At 50.1% G+C, this 18,783-nt stretch overlaps 1 protein-coding gene across 3 annotated transcripts in view; it reads left to right on the forward strand.

Annotated features, from left to right (window-relative positions):
• The first annotated feature begins 2,684 nt into the window (after positions 1-2,684).
• Positions 2,685-18,783, forward strand: part of RELB (RELB proto-oncogene, NF-kB subunit) — a 28,558-nt gene continuing 12,459 nt past the window's right edge. Inside the window, exons 1-4 of one of the 3 annotated variants that reach the window (XM_015100238.4) lie at positions 2,685-3,028; positions 4,029-4,076; positions 8,006-8,014; positions 9,667-10,013. In XM_015100238.4, the coding sequence (XP_014955724.3) occupies positions 2,722-3,028; positions 4,029-4,076; positions 8,006-8,014; positions 9,667-10,013 (711 nt within the window). In that variant the 5' untranslated portion in view covers positions 2,685-2,721. Of the gene's footprint in view, positions 3,029-4,028; positions 8,542-9,666; positions 10,014-18,783 lie in introns of all 3 variants that reach the window. The other 2 variants (XM_060398119.1, XM_060398120.1) reach the window with 2 other exon arrangements.

Genomic DNA, 18,783 nt, shown 5'->3' on the forward strand with positions numbered 1-18,783 from the left:
AGTATAGACCTAGATGGGACCTGTTTTAAGACACCAGTGGAGAGACTACCATACAGTTGGTCAACAAGTGTTCCCTGAGCCCTTCTGCTGCACACTGCTCTGAGCTGGGGTTAGTTCTGTGCACACAGTAGGGGTCGAAACAACCCCAGGCCTGCCCTCATGGTGCTCAGAGCCCCAAGCTGAGGATTTCCGACGTGTCCTTTCATTCACCCAACAAAGCGTTGTGAACCCTGATATTTCATGGGGCACAGGGAAGCAGGTGGACTAGCTGGCCCTACACATAGGAGCCACTCTTCAACACTGAGGCAAGGTCTAGTCTAGCTGTATGTGGTTCTCTTCATTAAACTTCGGAACCCAACGGCTCCATCACCTTAGGGACCACGGCCCATGCCTCATCTCCACTGCTTCCCCAGCAGTCCCTTGCTGTTCTCTGAACATGCCATGCGTGTTCCCACCTCGGAGCCTTTGCACTTGCCATTCCTTGTGCCTTGAACACTCAACCTAGACATCCACATGGATCCTTCACCATTTCAGGTATCTGCTCAGATGTCGCCTCAGACCCTCCCTGAACTTCCAAACATACTCAATCCTTGTATCCTGCTTTAATCTTCTGTAATACTATCATCGCCATGAGACACGTATTTGCTTATCTCTTTTCCAGCTGTCTCTTCCCCAGCTTGGATTTCAGTGCCATGATGGCAGGGGCTTTTTACTATTGTGTTGCTTGCTGTGTCCCCAGCTTTTGGAAGAGTGCCTGGTACTGTTACCCTGTGCACAATAACTCTTGTTAGTCATAGTTCACAAGAACAGATGAGAAAACTGAAAAACCAGAGAAATTAATTTGTCCAAAGTCTGACAAGGTAATGTGACATAAAGTGCTAGAACAGTGCCTAGCACATGGAAGAGCTCTATACAAGTGTCAACTATTGTTAGTATTTGATCCTCACAACCATCATATTATTAGACCCATTTTACAGAAGCGGAAACTGAGGCCCAGAGATGAAGTCAGTTTCCTACGATCTCCTAGTAAGTGGGAGACACAGGATTGGAACTTGGGCAGCCTGATTCTGAACCTTCAAATCATAGCCTTTCTAGCAATGCCCTTGTCATATGCAGATTGCAGCCTGCAGGCCCAAAACAGCATTTTGAATTTTTCTGTAATTTTGACATGTTTTAAGTGGTTGGAGAAAAGTCTCAATAATATGTTGTTTCACATGAAAGTTAAAATTCAAATTGCAGTGGCTATAACATTTTATTGGACCACAGTCATGCTCATTGTTTCTGTATGGTCTTTGGCGCCTTTTGTGCTATGGCAGAAAATCCGATGGACGGAGGAGCCTGGTGGGCTGCAGTCCATGGGGTCGCTAAGAGTCGGACACGACTGAGCGACTTCACTTTCACGTTCATGCATTGGACAAGGAAATGGCAACCCACTCCAGTGTTCTTGCCTGGAGAATCCCCGGGACAGGGGAGCCTGGTGGGCTGCCGTCTCTGGGGTTGCACAGAGTCGGACACGACTGAAGTGACTTAATAGCAACTTAGCAGCAGCAGCGCTATGGCAGAGTGGAGTTTTGAGACGTCTGATCCTCAAAGCCTAAAGCAGAACAAATTTGCTATCCAGCCATTGCAGAAAATGTCTGCTCCCTATTTGGCTTTATAGCAGTACTCCAACTTAAGCTGACTTCATATCACCAGCAGGCTTAAGGCTACACCTTGAGAACTACAGTGGACTCCCCTGCCTCCCATGAGCAGTTCCAGGGCTGGCTTGGGTGCCCTGGTACCCAGTGCAGGCTCTGGCACACAGCAGGTGCTCAGTAAGTGTATGTTGACTGAATCAGTGAGTCCATGTGGATCATGAAGAGAAGAGGTGGAACACTCAAATTTTTCACAAGCAGACACAGGATGTCAAACCTGGGCTCTGTGACCTGAGGGTGCCTGGTGTCCAAGCTGTGACCTAATGAATAGGCTTAGACATGATCTAACCAACTGGCTACCCCTCTTTGAGCCTCAATCTCCTCTACATTAGTCCCAATTATCTCACCTTTCTCTGATGCTGGTGCAACGTGTGAGGCATTGGTGAGGGCCCCTGGTAAGCCCAGGGATCAGGCACTCAACTCATGTACCCTGGGGTCTCTGCTGTTATCTTTCCCAGTTATTGAGCCTTTGAGCTGAAAGTGTTGTGGGCTGTTAGAAAACCTAAGGGAGCTGTGGGGAGGAATGAAACATCCATCCATTCATTCAGTAAACATTATTGGGCACCTACAGGTGCTGTTCTAGGTGCTGGGTATACAGCAAGGAACAAAACAGACGAATCCTAGAGTTGACACCCTAGCTTTAAATGTTTAAGTATCTTCAACGATTGACTCAGGTGAAGGAACTGAGGTGTAGAGAGACCATGGAAGTTTCGAAAATTTTATCATCAGAGCAGCTATGGAGCTCTGGTAACCTGATCCTGAAGCTTCCCTTCCAACCAAACAGGTCAAGGCCAGTTGGCAGACTTGGGAAGGCAGGTCACAGTTTCCTAATTTGCTACATGGGTAGGTTAGGTAGTGGCTCCAAGTGGACTCAGTGGTCTCGGCCTGGGTAATGGGAATCGTCGCTAGTCGGGGCCCCTCCGGTGCGCCCAGCCTCCTCTTCCCGGCCGGCACCGCCCCCGAAGCCACGTGACGCGTGGGGGTTTTCCCGTTCCCCTGGCGTGACGTAACGACGGGGTTCGGGCCAATGAACTCGCAGGCCGGCGGCGCCGGGGAATTCCGCCGCCCCGCCCCCGCCCGCCGCCCGCCCGGCCCGGCCCGGCGCCCCCCGCAGCCCCGGGCGCCGCGCGTCCAGCCCGGCCTGAGGCCCCAGCCCCTGCGCCGCTCTCCCGACCCGCGATCGTCCGCCAGATCGTGCCACCTGGCCGCTCTGCCCGCCCTCGTGTGTGTGTTTTGGTCTGGGCTGGCCTCCGGGCCGTCAGTCCCCACTGGTTGGGCCATGCCGAGTCGCCGCGTCGCCAGATCGTCCGCTGCGCCGGAGCTCGGGCCCTTGGGTAAGCGGGGCCAGGGATCAGGAGAGGAGTCTGGGGCAGGACTGGAGACGCGGGAGTTCTGGGGGTCCCGGAGTAGTCTGGGAGTTCCTACAGGAGTCCAGGGGTTTTGCGGGGAGAGTGTGAGGGTTTGTGGACACTATATCAAAGGGAAGGAAGGAGGCATAGGATGGTGACCGGGTCCGGTCCAAGGTAAGAGAGAGGCGTCCCACTATAGAGTGAGAAGGGGGCGGGGCCTGACCCTGAGGCAAAGAAGGGGGCGGGACCCGACGACAGAGGGGAGGGGCGGGGCCTGACTCGGAGAAGGAGGAGCGGAAGCCGTTCCTGAGGGATTGGGCGTGGCCAGGCGCAGAGAGGGAGAAAAAGGAGGGGCCTGGCTCCCAGAAGGGGGCGGGGTCTGAGAGTAATATGATAAGGGGGCGGGGCCTAACATAAAGAAGGAAGCAAGCTTTCGCCTACTCAGAATAAGAGGCGGGGCTTACGGTGATAAGGGGGCGGGACAGACTCGGATAGGGAGAAGGGGCAGGGCCTGACTCTGGCAGAGAGAGAAGGGGGAGGGCCTGTTCTGAAAAAAAGAGGGCGGGGTCTGACTCAGAGAAGAAAGAGGAGGTGGGGCTCGCCTCAGGAGAGAAGTGGCAGGGTCTGAGAGGGAGAAGAGGACTGGCTTGACACTGGAAAAGTGAAGGGTAGGGTCTGACCCTGAAATAAGGGAGGGGGTGGGGGCTTTTCTAACTGAGGTTGATAAGGGCTCCTCCAGGCCCTTCTCAGCCTTCTTAACGGAGAGAAGGAGCAGGGTCTGAGTGTGACGAAGGGTGGGGTGACTGAGAGAAAGTAGAGAACCTGTCCATGAGTTAAGGAAGTAAGGCCAGACCAAGCAAGCCAAGAGTGAGGGGCCTGACCCAAAGAGGCGGTGCCAGAAGAGGAACGGGGTGGAGCTTGGAAGATTCTCTGGTTTTCCCGCCGCATCTTCATCACCTCCTGAAACATGCTTCCTTCCCTGCAGGGTCCGCTGACCTCTCCTCGCTCTCTCTCGCCGTTTCCAGGACCACGGGTGAGCAGCCCTCCACAGTTGCTGCCCGTCTGCACTCTCAGGACAGGGCAGAGAGAATCCTATGGAGGTGGCATTGTGCACGCCTCTGTCTGGGGGGTTTTGCAGAGGTCCACCTCAGCTTTCCTCAGCCTGTGTCCCTCCCTGCCCGTTGAGATGGGGGTCCCCAGATGCCCTACCTCCCAGGTGATAAGGTGCTGGGCAAGTATAACTTACTCGGTTTCTAAGAGTCCTCTTTAGAGATTCACTATCATAGTGCAGAGGGTAATAATTATATACTGGTGCCACCACCCCTTCACTGTGTCATTTCCCCTCTCTGGGCCTCAGTTGTTCTCATCTGTAAAATGGGCATAATATCAATGCCTCCCTTTTAGAGGGACCAAGATGAGTCAATGAGCTGATAAAGCTAAACAGTACCAGTATTAAAACAATGACAGTATTAAAGCAATATCCGGCACACATTTAAGTATCACCAAGAGAGCTGTTAAAAACAAATGTTTGGGCTCCACCCCCAGAATTTGATTCAGTGGGTCCAGGATGAGCTCTGGAAATGTGCATTTCTAGCAAGTTCTCAAGAGATACTCAGAACCACTAGTCTATACTGCCCCTCATTCGGTGCCATCCAAAATTCATGGGACTTCCCTGGTGGTACAGTGGTTGAGACTCCACGCTTCCACTGCAGGGGGCATGGGTTCGATCCTTGGTTGAGCAACTAAGATCCCACGTGTCATGCAACAACAAAACACCCAATATACAGTGCTGACCAAGGAAATACAGAACCATGGCCAAAGGATGACATCATTTCTCATAAATGTGCTGGAATTTGCAGGTCAGGAATTGAATCCGTGGCCCCTGAGGGCTGGGTCTGAACCTCTCTCTGGAGGTAGAATCTTGGGATGGACCCCAGAAGTGCTGGCATGGCTGTGGAGGAGGGCCTGTGGGTTCTCTAACAGATCTCTGAGTGGGAGATTCTGAAAGGTGGGAGCTGCACTGGAAACAAGTCCTCCCAAGCACTGCTTCTGGGCAGGAACAAGGCTGAGATTTTTCTGACCCAAGACCTAGATCTTTGGTTTCAATTAAGAGTAATTTTTGCCATAATCCATTCAACAAATATTGAGTGCCTATTCCTTACCTGGCCCTGTGCTGGGCAGTGCTGAGGACTCAGCAGTAACTGAGACAACCCTGGCTGTGCCCTCATAGTGCTCCGTGGAGGCAGCTAGGTACACAATGAATTAACTGTAGGATTGTAAAATGTGATAAAGGCTATAAACAAATCTTGGGATGAGTGACACCTAAATAGCAAGGTGGGGATGGGAGAACCGAGATGGAGGGAAATTTTCCCTCATTTTGATGGACCAGACACATACTGGGCCCTAGGTATAGTGGGGAGGGGCAGACGTGTTTCCTCCTCTCTGGTGCTCACAGTCTACAGGAGACTGATACGAATCACTGTACTATAAGGTCATGTCAAATCCTAACAAGTGTCATGACAATCATAAAACCAAGGCACCTAACTATGAGTGACTGGAGGCGGGGTTCTGGGGGTTACCTTGGATAAAGGAGTCAGGGAAGACCTATCTAGGAGGTGACACTTGAATGGGGAACTGAAAGTGGAGAAGGAGGCATACAAAGAACTGAAGGAAGGGCATTCTGGCAGAGATTAGCCTGTGCAAAGGCCCTGAGGCAAGTGGTGAGAAAGACAGTTGCTCAAGTGTGCTTAAGTGGCTGCCCCTGAATGGTGGCAAGTTTGTGTAGGAGGTGGAGGAGGGGGGGGGAGGTTGGTATTTGAGCAGACCCTGAATAAGGAGAAATCCCTAACATTTCCTGACTGAAAGAGGATTTTATATAATAATAATTAAAAAAAACTAATAACTTTATGAAGGGCCTGAAGTGTTCAGATTCTATACTAAGCAATTTCCCAGTGTGCTTCTAAATCCTCATGCTAATGCCTGAGATATATCAGAGCTCATTTTATAGAGAAGGAGGCTCAAGCGAAGTTAGGCGACTTGCCCAAGGCAACACAGCCAGCAAGTGACAGCTGGGATTCAAACTGACATTTGTGTGACTCCACACCTGATATTCTGATATGATGTCTTCCAACCTCCCCATTTTATAGACAGACAAACTGAGGCCTAGAGAGTAGAAGCAATTTCCCCAAATTCATAAAATAATGTCTCTGACATCTTACCCAACACTAGCCAGCATTTATGTATCACCTACTCTTATGGCAGTTCTGAGTGCTTCCTGTGTATCAGCTCATTTAATTTTCACAACAGCCCCACAAGAGGGGCATTAGTATTATGTCCATTTTATAGATGAAGAAACCAAGGCACAAGAAGAGGTTAAGGGACTTCCCCTGGAGAAGGAAACGGCTACCCACTCCAGTATTCTGGCCTAGAGAGTTCCATGGACTGCATAGTCCATGGGGTCACAAAGAGTCGGACACGACTGAGTGACTTTCACTTCGCTGGTGGTCAGTGGCTAAGACTCTGCACTCTCAGTGCAGGGGGTCCAGGTTCCACTCCTGGTCAGGGAATCAGATCTAGATCCTACATGCCACAACTAAAACATCCCAAATTCTAAACTAATAAGAAAAAAGTTAAGTAATGGGCTCAAGGTCACATTAGCACATAGCAAGGAATAGAGCCAGGATTTGAACTGAAGCAGTCCAGAGCTTCAGTCAAAGTTGCCCGGGCCTCAGTTTCCCCCCGCAGCCTGGGAGCTCCTTGAGAGCTTGGACACAGGCTAAGTCATCTTTGGGGCCCCAGGTCATCCAGCACGGATGCCTAAGAAGGTGTTTCCAAGTTGAAGTGACTTGACGTTGGCCCTGCCACTGAGCGACAGCATGTCCCTTCCTCTCTCCCAGCCTCAGTGTCCCCATCTACCAAGTGGGGGTGTCTTCCTCACCCTGCTGACTTCACAGATCACATGAGATAAGAAGTGTAGGAAGACTGCTTGCTTTCCAAGGAGCAAAGGTCTGGCTGCCGGGAGCCACTCCCAGAGAGTGGAGGAGGAGGACAGATCTGGCAGCTGAGCAGCTCGGTGATAATCCAGCCACTAGTCGCCAGCGCAGGCAACCATGGATGGGGCACCTGGACCCCGCCTGCCCTCCCTGGCTGTGTGACCCTCCAGGCTTGCTTGCTCCCTCGGGGCCTCCCGTTGTTCTACGTCTGTGGAATGGTGGGAGGTTGGTTTCGATCCTCCATGGTCCCTTCCAGGGCTGGGCTTTCCTGAGGAGGTGATAAGGGGCTTCCTCAGCATTGCTGTTATTCCCTCCTTAGGAAGTAGAGGTGAATCCTGGATCCCGGGTGGGCACTGCTGGGGACCAGCATGGGATGCAGAGCAGGTGGTTGCTTGGGGGTGGAGGATCAGCCTCCCTGGGGCTTCAGACACCAACAAGTGATATCTTGGGGTCTTGGGTGGGCTTTAGGGAGGGGTACAACCTCACATTTTGTTCAGAATCTTTTTTTTTTTTTTGCTGAGCTATAGAACTTGTGAGATCTTAATTCCCCAACCAAGGATCGAACCTGGACCCTTGGTAGTGAAAGCACAGAGTTCTAATGACCAAACCTCTAGGGATTTCCCTTGTTTAGACTCTAAGGTGTCCCCTTTTTTTCCCCCTTGGTGATAAAACCCTTGGCTTTTCATCAGATTTTCAACAACGTTTCATAATCCCTGGTCTAAATGTTCTGAGGGGAGGCATTTGAGGGTAGCCTAACCCTAGGACCCCAACATCAGGAGCTGAAGGGAAAGTAGGCCAGGAGCGAGAGATGGGGGTTGGGGATTAACATCCCAGGATTTCTCAGGATGGAGGAAGAGGGAAGGGTTCCAGGAGGGGAGGGGGTTGAGGGGGGTCTGTCTTAAAACATGAAAGTCTTGACTACTTTCTGGACCTCACCTTTCTTACCTTTCTCTTCCTCTTCCTTCCACAGATGAATTGGGTAAGTATCACAGGGTGGTCTGGGCGGGGAGGCTTAAGAGTCCCAAGTGCTCACAGAGGGGGATCTTGACCTTCCTTGTTGGCGAGGAGGTCACGGTGTGACTTCTGGGACTGCTGGGGGATTTTAACAGTCATGTGCTCCCAGGGTACTTAGCAGCACTTGTGAAAATTCAGCATATGCCAGCTGCCTTTAATATTAGTTACTATTACTACAGCTGTTGTTCATTCCTTGAGGGCACCGTATGGAGCACATGCTGTGAATTCGGCCCTGAACCGAAGCCTCTGCCCTCTTGGAGCTGATACTCTAGGGGCAGAGACCAAAGGAAAAGGAATAAAGAACAAAATAATGTTAGATAGGGCTAAGGCTTGTGAAAGAAATAAACAGGAAGGGGCCTGGGGAAAATACATTAGATCAGGCCTTTCTGAAGAGGTGAACTGAGATTGGATGAGAAGGAGCCTGAATGCTTCAAATAGGGGGACCAGGCAGATGGAGGAACCAGTACAACACCCTGAAGAGGGCCGGGCTTGGTAGGTGCAACAGAAAAGAGACCAGAATGTGGTGAGAGGGGGTGGTGGGAGGCAAGAGGCCCAGGACAGCCAGGATTCTGTGGCCAAGGCCAGGGGTGTGGGTTTTGTCTTGCTTTCCTGAGATGAATGGAGTCTTGGGGGAGTTTTATATGGGGAAGGTGTTGACTGACTCATAGGGAGATGGGAGCCACTGGAGGTTTCTGTGCACACGAGGACAGGGTCTGATATCAGATCCCTCTGGCTGTGTGTGGTGGGTAGACTGGAAGAGGGGAGGTGGGGACCAGGAGCAGTGATCAGATGGGAAAGGATGGAGGGCGACCCAGGGAGGAGGCAGCGCGGGTGGGAGAAGTGGGACTATACATGTATATTCGAGGGAGAGGCGAGAGAGAGAGTTCCAGGTGGTGCTAGTAGTAAAGAATCCTCCTGCCAATGCAGGAGATGCAAGAGACGCGGGTTCGATCCCTGGCTCAGGAAGATCCCCTGGAGGAGAAAGTGTCAACCCACACCAGTATTCTTGCCTGGGAAATCCCAAGGACAGAGGAGCCTGGCGGGCTACAGTCCATAGGGTTGCAAAGAGTCAGGCGTGACTGAAGCGACTTAGCATGCACACACACGCAGGAAAAGTTCATGGATTGGACCTAGGGGATGTGGGATCCTGAGCCACTGACAAACTTGGCATCCTTCCAGCTTGATCACTGGACGGTGATGCTCCTTTCTGAGATGAAGCTTCGGCAGAGTAGCTGTTATTCTTGTTATTAAATGGAGCAAGATGGAGGCAGGGGTGCCTGTGACCTGGTCTTACCTTGATCCAGGTGAGAGGTGATCAAGGCGTGGGTGCAGGAGCTGTTTCGGAGGCCAGTGGACATGAGGGTGCAGGAGAAGGAGAAACCAGGCCCACCCTCAGGGCCTTAAGAACTGGGCACGCTGGGGGTCTATTTGCAAGAAGGAAGGCAGGGGCTTTTTTGTGTGTTCAGAGCTGAAGCCCCTACTCTGTGTATGTGAAACCCACAAGAAATCTGTCTTGAAGAAACGAATGGACGGGAAGTGGAGAGGGTGGCAAAAGTCAGGGGATTAAACAAGCCTTTTAACTATCAGCGTCACCCCCAGTTTTGGCTTCTCCCCCAGAGATCATCGACGAGTACATCAAGGAGAATGGCTTCGGCTTGGAGGGGGCGCAGCCTGGCCCGGGCGAGGGGCTGCCACGCCTGGTATCTCGCGGGGCGGCCTCCCTGAGCACCGTCACCCTGGGCCCCGCGGCGCCCCCGCCCCCGGCCACGCCGCCGCCCTGGAACTGCACCCTGGGCCGGCTGGTGCCCCCGGCCCCGGGCGCCGGGCCGCGGCCGCACCTGGTTATCACCGAGCAGCCCAAGCAGCGCGGCATGCGCTTCCGCTATGAGTGCGAGGGCCGCTCGGCCGGCAGCATCCTTGGAGAGAGCAGCACCGAAGCCAGCAAGACGCTGCCCGCCATCGAGGTAGGCAGAGGGGGCTGGGCACCGGGAATAGGGGGAGGCGGGGGGTGGGGTGGGGACTGCGATTCTCTTGCCCCCAGGAGTCACACACGCGAATTTCTTTATTCGTGCATTTTCATCATGATGATGATGATGATGATTGGTTTTTGAATTTCATCTATTTATTTATTTTTGGCTGCACTGGGTCTTCCTTGCTGTGGGCTTTCCCTAGTTGCCGGGCGTGGGGGCTACTCTCTAGCTGTGGTGCGGGCTTCTCATTGCGGTGGCCTCTTGTTGCAGAGCAGGGGCTCTAGGCCCTCGGACTCAGTTGCTCCACAGCATGTGGAATCTTTCCGGACCAGAGATTGAACCCCTGTCCCCTGCACTGGCAGGCAGATTCTTAGCCACTGCGCCAAGGGAGAGGTCCCTACAGTGGTTATTATTGTTGTTGCTACTGCCAGGGTTGATGATACCACTGTTGGGTGTGTGTCATGTCCAACTCTGCAACCCCATGGACTGTAGCCCGCCAGGCTCCTCTGTCCATGGAATTCTCCAGGCAAGAATACTGGAGTGGGTTGCCATTTCCTTCTCCAGATACCACTGTTACTTGGCATTAAATTTAAAGAGTTTTCAAAGAAAGACTTTCTTCCTGGGAATATGACAGGATCGATCACAGTCATTATTGCTGTAAAGGCTGTGTAGCCTCCTGGTTCACGGTAAGAATCAGAGTGCTTGAGTTCGAATCCTGCTTCCACCAGCTGCTAGCTCTGCTGCCTCGGGCAGGTTACTCAGTCCCTCTGTGCCTTCTCTACAAAATGTGGTAACAGGGACTTCTCTGGTGGTCCAGGGGTTAGGGCTCTGCTTTCATACCTGAGGGCCTGAGGCTCAATCCCTCGTTGGGGAACTAGGATTCTGCAAACCGTGTGGCATGGGGAAAAAAAAGTAAAATAAGATCCCCAAACTTCTGGAAGCGGGATTGCCCATCAAAGGCAACTTGACAGCCATTGCCAAGTTGCCCTCCTCGGGGGTTGCACCCATGACTGTCTCTCCCAGTGATGTCTGAGAGGCCCGGTGCCTCATGCCTCTCCAATACGGAGCCTTGTTGTATTTCTGGATCTTTGCCCAAGTGTCTGTGGAGCCTGAATTGTGTCCTCACCATCCCACTAGGGCCGAATCCAGGCCCAGCTGCTCCCTGACCTCCAGCTTTCTCCCTGGTGACCAGCTCTCAGTCCCCTCCCAGATTTCCCTCCCCGCTTCACTGAGGCAGCCAGAGAGGTGCTGGTAAATTACACATCTGCTCCTCTCCCCTGCTTAGAATCCTCCTTTGTCTCCGGAGTGCCCTCAGGAGGAGGCCCAAGATCCTCCTGGGGAGGATCCTCCCCAGGGCCTCTGAAGACATTTGCTTATTTCTTTAAAAAAAAAAAGATTTATCTATTTATTTAACTGTTCTGGGTGTTAGTTGCAGCACGTGGGATCTTCCATCTTAGTTGTGGCATGTCGGATCTAGTTTCTTGACCAGGGATGGAACCCAGGCCTCCTGCATTGGGAGCATGGAATCTTAGTCCCCGGACCACCAGGGAAGGCCCTCTAAGACCTTGCCTGGTCCAGCTTCTGCTGCCCACTCCCACCCAGCCCCCTCACTCCCCACCATCCAGCCATCAGGCCTTCGCTACTGCTGTTCCTCCTGCCTGAAGTGTTTTCCACTTGCAGCCTTTAGTTCAGTTCAGTTCAGTCGCTCAGTAGTGTCTGACTCCTTGCAACCCCATGGACTGCAGCATGCCAGGCCTCCCTGTCCATCACTAACTCATGGAGTTTACTCAAACTCGTGTCCATTGAGTTGGTGATGCCATCCAACCATCTCATCTTCTGTCGTCCCCTTCTCCTCCCGCCTTCAATCTTTCCCAGCATCAGGGTCTTTTCCAGTGAGTCAGTTCTTCACATTAGGTGGCCAAAGTATTGGAGTTTCAGCTTTAGCATCAGTCCTTCCAGTGAATATTCAGGATTGATTTCCTTTAGGATGGACTGGTTGGATCTCCTTGCAATCCAAGGGACTCTTAAGAATCTTCTCCAACACCACAGTTCAAAAGCATTCTTTATAGTCCAGTTCTTACATCCATACATGACTACCCAGAAAAACCATAGCTTTGACTAGACGGACCTTTGTTGGCAAAGTAATGTCTCCGTTTTTTAATATGCTGTCTAGGTTGGTCATAACTTTCCTTCCAAGGAGCAAGCGTCTTTTAATTTCATGGCTACAGTCCCCATCTGCAGTGATTTAGGAGCCCAAAAAAATAGTCTCTCACTGTTTCCCCATCTATTTGCCATGAAGTGATGGGACCAGGTGCCATGATCTTAGTCTTCTGAATGTTGAGTTTTAAGCTAACTTTTTCACTCTCCTCTTTCACTTTGATCAAGAGGCTTAGTTCTTCACTTTTTGCCATAAGAGTGGTGTCATCTGCGTATCTGAGGTTATTGATATTTCTCCTGGCAATCTTGATTCCAGCTTGTGCTTCATCCAGTCCAGCGTTTCTCATGATGTACTCTGCATATAAATTAAATAAGCAGGGTGACAATATACAGCCTTGACATACTCCTTTCCCGATCTGGAACCAGTCTGTTGTTCCATGTCCAGTTCTAACTTCTTGACCTGCATACAGATTTCTCAGGAGGCAGGTCAGGTGGTCTGGTATTCCCATCTCTTTAAGAATTTTCCACAGTTTGTTGTGACCCACACAGCCAAAGGCTTTGGCAGAGTCAGTCACCCCCTGTTTACCTGTGAGGCCTCTGCCCACCTCAGGGATGCCTGTTCTGACCCCTGTCCTGGTGCCAGCTTCCTCGTGTGAGATGTTTCCGTCTCCTCTCCATCAATGCCTCTCTCGTTATTTAATTGGAGGATAATTGCTTTACAATGTTATGTTGGTTTTTGCTGTACAACAATGTGAATCAGTCATAACTATATACATATCCCCTCCCTCTTGAGCCTTCCTTTCACCCCACCCTTGCCTCTCTCTTTATATAGACATTTATAGAGAGGGCAATTTGAAAGTGAGTTGGAGGTATGATACTTCACTCAAAATGTTTCTGCCTGTATCTCTCAAAAGCCATGACTTTTTTTTCTGCAAGGTAGGGTCTGTATCATGACAACACTCTTATCACATACTAGAAATGTAATATTCATGCAACAATATCTTCTAAGGTTAAGTCCATAGTCTGTTGATCCCACTGACCCCAGATATCCTTTATACCTTTTTTTTTCTTTGGTCCACTTGTTTAATATCCAGTCTAAAAAAAAAAAAATTCCAGTCTAGTCCAGTCCTGCCTTTAGTTGCCAGGTCTAAATATTTGTGTACCCTGTCAATTCATACATTCAAACCCTAACTCCAAAAGTTGGAGGAGGAAATGGCACCCCACTCCAGTATTCTTGCCTGGGAAAATCCCATGGACAGAGGAGTGTGGTGGGCTGCAGTCCATGGGGTCCCAAAGAGTCAGACATGACCGAACACTCGCAACTCTGAAGGTGATGGGAGTAGGAGGTGAGGCCTTTGAGATCAGTGACCTTACAGATGAGATCCCAGAGAGTGCCTTCCGCCTTCCCCCATCTGAGGACATGGAGACAGAGCCTGTGCCCCAAAGAGGCCCTCGCCAGAACCCAGCTGTGCAGGCACTTTGATCTTGGACTTCCAGCCTCCAGAATCCTCGAGAAACAAAGACAGGCATCTTCGGTGTGACGGGGTTTGTTCCTCAGGTTGCCTTTGCGTTTCGGGACAGGGACGTTTATGCAGGACAGAAAAGGTGTCATTTTTTGTTGTTGTTGTTTATTTGGCTACGCTACAGCTTAGTTGTGGCTCGAGGAGCCTTCGATCTTCACTGCGGTGTGCAGGCTCTTTAGTTGCCTCATGAGGGATTTAGTTATGGCACGTGGATTTTTAGTTGCAGCATGTGGGATCTAGTTCCCTGACTGGGGATCCAACCTGGGCCCCCTGCATTGGGAAGTGCAGAATCTTGGCCACTTGACCACCAGGGAAGGTGTTTTGTAGTATGTCCCACATTCTGGATTTATTGGCTGTTTCCAGGTTAAGTCAAGTTATTAATTTTGGCGGGAATACCCCAATGGTGAGGCCGTGGTCCTCTTAGAGTCTGACATCCTGGCACGTGGGGTGGCAGTGCTGAATCGGATCCTGTGGTTAAGGTGGTTTATTACTCAGCTCTGGCTGCCCTCACAGAATCCCACAGACTGGGTGCCTTGAACCACAGGAATTTATTGTCTCATGATTCTGGAGGCTGGAAGGCCAAAACTGAGCTATTGGCAGGGGTGGTTTCCTCTGAGGCCTCTCTGCTAGGCTTGCAGATGGCCGCCTTCTCTCTCTCCTCACTTGGTCTCTCCTTTTTGTCCACACTGGTGTCTCTTTGTGCATCCAGATTACCTCTTCTTGTTCAGTCACTCAGTCATGTCTGACTGTTTGCAACCCCATGGACTGCAGCATGCCAGGCTTCCTTGTCCTTCACCATCTTCTGGAGTTTGCTCAAACTCGTGTCCGTTGAGTCAGTGATGCCATCCAACCGTCTCATCTTCTGTTGTCCCCTTCTCCTCCTGCCTTCAATCTTTCCCAGCATTAGGGTCTTTTCCAATGAGTCAGTTCTTTGCATCAGGTGGCCAAAGTATTGGAGTTTCAGCTTCAGCATCAGTCCTTCCGATGAATATTCAGGTTGATTGCCTCTTCTTGTAGAATGGCAACCCACTCCAGTATTATTGCCTAGGGAGTTCCATGAACAGAGGAGACCGGCGGGCTACAGTCCGCAGGGTTGCAAAGAGTCGGAGAAAACTGAGCAACTTTCACTTCAGAACAGAAGGCCAAGAGGCAGGTTGCATTAGTCCCCACCCTAAGTGAAAATGAAAGTGTCAGTCACTCAGTCGTGTCTGCGACCCTGTGGACTGTAGCCCGTCGGGCTCCTCTGTCCGTGGGGTTTTCCAGGCAAGAATACTGGAGTAGGCTAGCCATTTTCTCCTCCAGGGGATCTTCCCAACCCAGGGATCCAACTTAGGTCTCCTGAATTGCAGGCAGATTCTTTATCGTCTGAGAAATCAGGGTAGTCCCTACCCTCAGGGCTGATTAATTTACTCACCTGTCTACAGGCTCTAAGGCTTCCCAGGTGGTGCTAGTGGTAAAGAATCCACCTGCCAGTGCAGGAGATGCAAGAGACTTGGGTTCAATCCCTGGGTCAGGAAGATCCCCTGGAGGAGAAAGTGGCAACCCACTCCAATATTCTTGCCTGGGGGAAATCCCATGAGCAGAGGAGCCTGGCGCGCTACAGTCCATGGGGTCGCAAAACAGTCGGACACAACTAAGCACAGCACTTACAGGGTCTGTCTCCCTGGGGCCAGGGCTTCAACATATGAATTTTGGAAGCATGCAGTTTAGCCCATAACTGGTAGTGACTCAGTTCCTTGATGGTCCAGTGGTTAAGATTGCATGCTTCCTCTGCAGGGGCACCAGTTCAATTGCTGGTCAGGGAACTAAGCTCCCACAGGCTGCATAGCGAGGGAAGAAAAAGCCACCAAAGTGATGAATAATTCTCAGTCTAAATGAAATCCAGCGCTCTCTCAATTGACATAGCCATTGCAGTTTTTGACACTTCAGTGCATTTGAAAGTTATGGGAAAAAATGTGTGCGTGTGCGCTCAGTCGCTCAGTCATGTCCAGCTCTTTGCGACCCCATGGACTGCTGCTCACCAGTCTCCTCTGTCCACGGAGTTTTCCAGGCAAGAATACTGGAGCAGGTTGCATTTCCTATTCCAGGAGTTTACCCGACTCAGGGATCTCCTGCATTGGCAGGCAGACTCTTTACCATTGTGGCACCTGGGAAAAAAATGCTACATATGTGAAACGGAAGGAGGTTCTGGCTTCTGACTTTTTCAAACAGGTTTGTCACCAATGTGAATGCTGGCGGGATATTCAGAAGTCTTACAGGATTTGTGTGGGTCTGTCCTGGTATTGCAGGCGGGGTAGCATCTCTGGCCTTGTGTCCAGCCTGCTGTCTCCATCATCAAAATTGTCACCAGTACCACAAACACCCCCTAGAGGGCAGTACCCGCCCACTGAGACACACCTGTTCATTGTATTTTGTTGGCATTAGCTTTACATGTCGGAGAAGGCAATGGCACCCCACTCCAGTACTCTTGCCTGGAAAATCCCATGGCTGGAGGAGCCTGGTAGGCTGCAGTCCAAGGGGTCGCTAAGAGTCGGACACGACTGAGCAACTTTACTTTCACTTTTCACTTTCATGCATTGGAGAAGGAAATGGCAACCCACTCCAGTGTTCTTGCCTGGAGAATCCCAGGGACAGGGGAGACTGGTGGGCTGCCGTCTATGGGGGCGCACAGAGTCGGACACGACTGAAGCGGCTCAGCAGCAGCAGCAGCAGCAGCTTTACGTGTTCACTTTCCCTGGTGGCTCAGCTAGTAAAGAATCTGCCTGCAATGCAGGAGAGCTGCGTTCGATCCCTGGGTTGGGAAGATCCCCTGGAGAAGGGAAAGGCTACCCACTCTAGTATTCTGGTCTGGAGAATTCTGTGGACTGTAGAGTCCGTGGGGTCACAAAGAGTTGGACACGACTGAGCAACTTTCACCGTTCACTTTACATGTTCAGATCACACTTTTTAGAGGTTCTCTGACCGGCAGGGCCCTTCGAGTGACCCAGGAAAACCAAGTAGGTCTGGGCCCCACCTCAAGGGGCTGGTATCTGTCTGCTGCCCCATGTAGCTGCAGAGTAGAATTCCAGCCCCAGTTGTCATAACTTCCTTTTTAAAAAGGAGAACCTGGAAATCTAGAAGAGCATGATGTCTCATACCTTTTAAATGTAGGCTCCAAATTTTCCCCAACTTCCGTTTGTTTTTTTTTGGCCGTGTTACACATTGGTCGGGACCTTAGTTCCCTGACCAGGGATCAAACCTGTGCCCTCTGCAGTGAAAGTGCAGTCTTAAACACTGAATATCAGGGAAGTCCCTTCCCCAACTTAAAAAAAAAATTATTTTATTGAATTATAGTTGATTTACAATATCGTGTTAATTTCTGCTGTATATCAGTGGTTTAGTTATATATACATAGGTATATATTTATACATATATTCTTTTCATTATGGTTTAGCACAGGATATTGAATATAGTTCCCTGTGCTATCCAGTAGGACCCTGTTGTTTATCCATCCTACATATACTCATTTGCATCTACTAATCCCAAATTCTCAGTCCTTCCCTCCCCTACCCCACCCCAACTTTTTATTTTGAAAAAAAATCTTTTAAATCTTTCTTCTAGATTTCTTGTTTGTTTCTTTCTTTGCAGTATAACTGATATAAAAAAATACACACTTAATGTACACATTTTGATGAATTTAGGATGAGAACAATTGCCATCTTCAGAAAAATTAAAAAAACAGTACAACAAGCACCTGTGTACCCTTCACCTGTATTCACCAGTAGACCTCAATTTTACCTCAATTTGCTATATCTGACCTCTTTCCATGCACACAAACATACATACAGATGCGTAGTGCTCACACACACACAGATATGCATGTTGCTTTTTTTGCAGACCTATTTGCAGATGAGTTGTAAATATCATGTTATTTCACCTGTAGATACTTCAGGGGGCATCTTCTGAAAAATAAGCTCCTGCATGGCTGCGACACTCATTACTATGCCTAGAAAAAAATCAATAATATCACATAATATCATCTAATATACAGTCCATGCTGGAATTTCCAAATTGTTCCCCCCAATTTTTTTTTTTTTTAAGATCTATTGCTTGATTGATTTTTGGCCGTGCTGGGTCTTTGGTCTGCACGGGCTTTCTCTATTTGCAGTGAATGGGGGCTTCTCTTCATTGTGGTGTGGGGGCTCCTCCCTTTGGCAGCTTCGTTTGTAGTGGAGCACTGGTTCTAGGCTTGGGGGCTTCAGCAGCTGTGATGCACCAGCTCAGTAGCTGCAGCCCACTGGCTCTAGAGCACTGGCTCAGTGGTTGTGGTGCTTAGTTGCTCCGGGCTTAGTTCCTCCAGGCATGTAGGATCTTCCTGGACCCGGGGACCCATGTCCCCTGCATTGGCAGGTGCATTCTTAACCGCAGGGAAGTCCCTCAAAATGTGTTTTATAATGATTTCTCCCTCCTCAATCTAGGGTCCTATGTTGCTTTTGGTTGTGTCTCTGGAGTCTCTCGCCTCTATTTTTTTGGAAATTGAGTTGTATTTGATCAAATATTGTGTGTAGCTCTAAGGATTTTGACCGATGTATACATTATTTAACTACCAGCCGATCAAAATACTTTTTTTTTTCTTTTTGTTCAAATATGACACCTATCTTTTTTTTTTTTTTTTTTGCTGCTCTGGGTTTTAGTTGTGGTGTGTGGGATTTAGTTCCCCAACCAGGGATCAAACCCAAGCCCACTGTGTTAGCACAGAGTCTTAGCCACTGGACCACCAGGGAAGTCCTCACTCATCTTTTTATTATCTTTCATGACACAGATATGTCTGAATGGATGACCTGCAGTTAGGGCTTGTTTGACATTTCCTCATGATTGGGTTCTGGGGTTGCACTTGTGGAGGGGCTGTCATAGAAGAGAGCCTTCTTTACGGTCCAGCTCTCACATCCATACATGACTACTGGAAACATATCTTTGACTAGATGGACCTTTGTCGGCAAAGTGATGTCTTTGCTTTTTAACACACTGTCTAGGTTCGTCATAGCTTTCCTCCCAAAGAGCAAGCATCTTTTAATTTCGAGGCTACAGTCACCATCCGCAGTGAT

This window comes from Ovis aries, chromosome 14 (assembly GCF_016772045.2).
Source record: "Ovis aries strain OAR_USU_Benz2616 breed Rambouillet chromosome 14, ARS-UI_Ramb_v3.0, whole genome shotgun sequence".
Taxonomy (NCBI): Eukaryota; Metazoa; Chordata; class Mammalia; order Artiodactyla; family Bovidae; genus Ovis; species Ovis aries.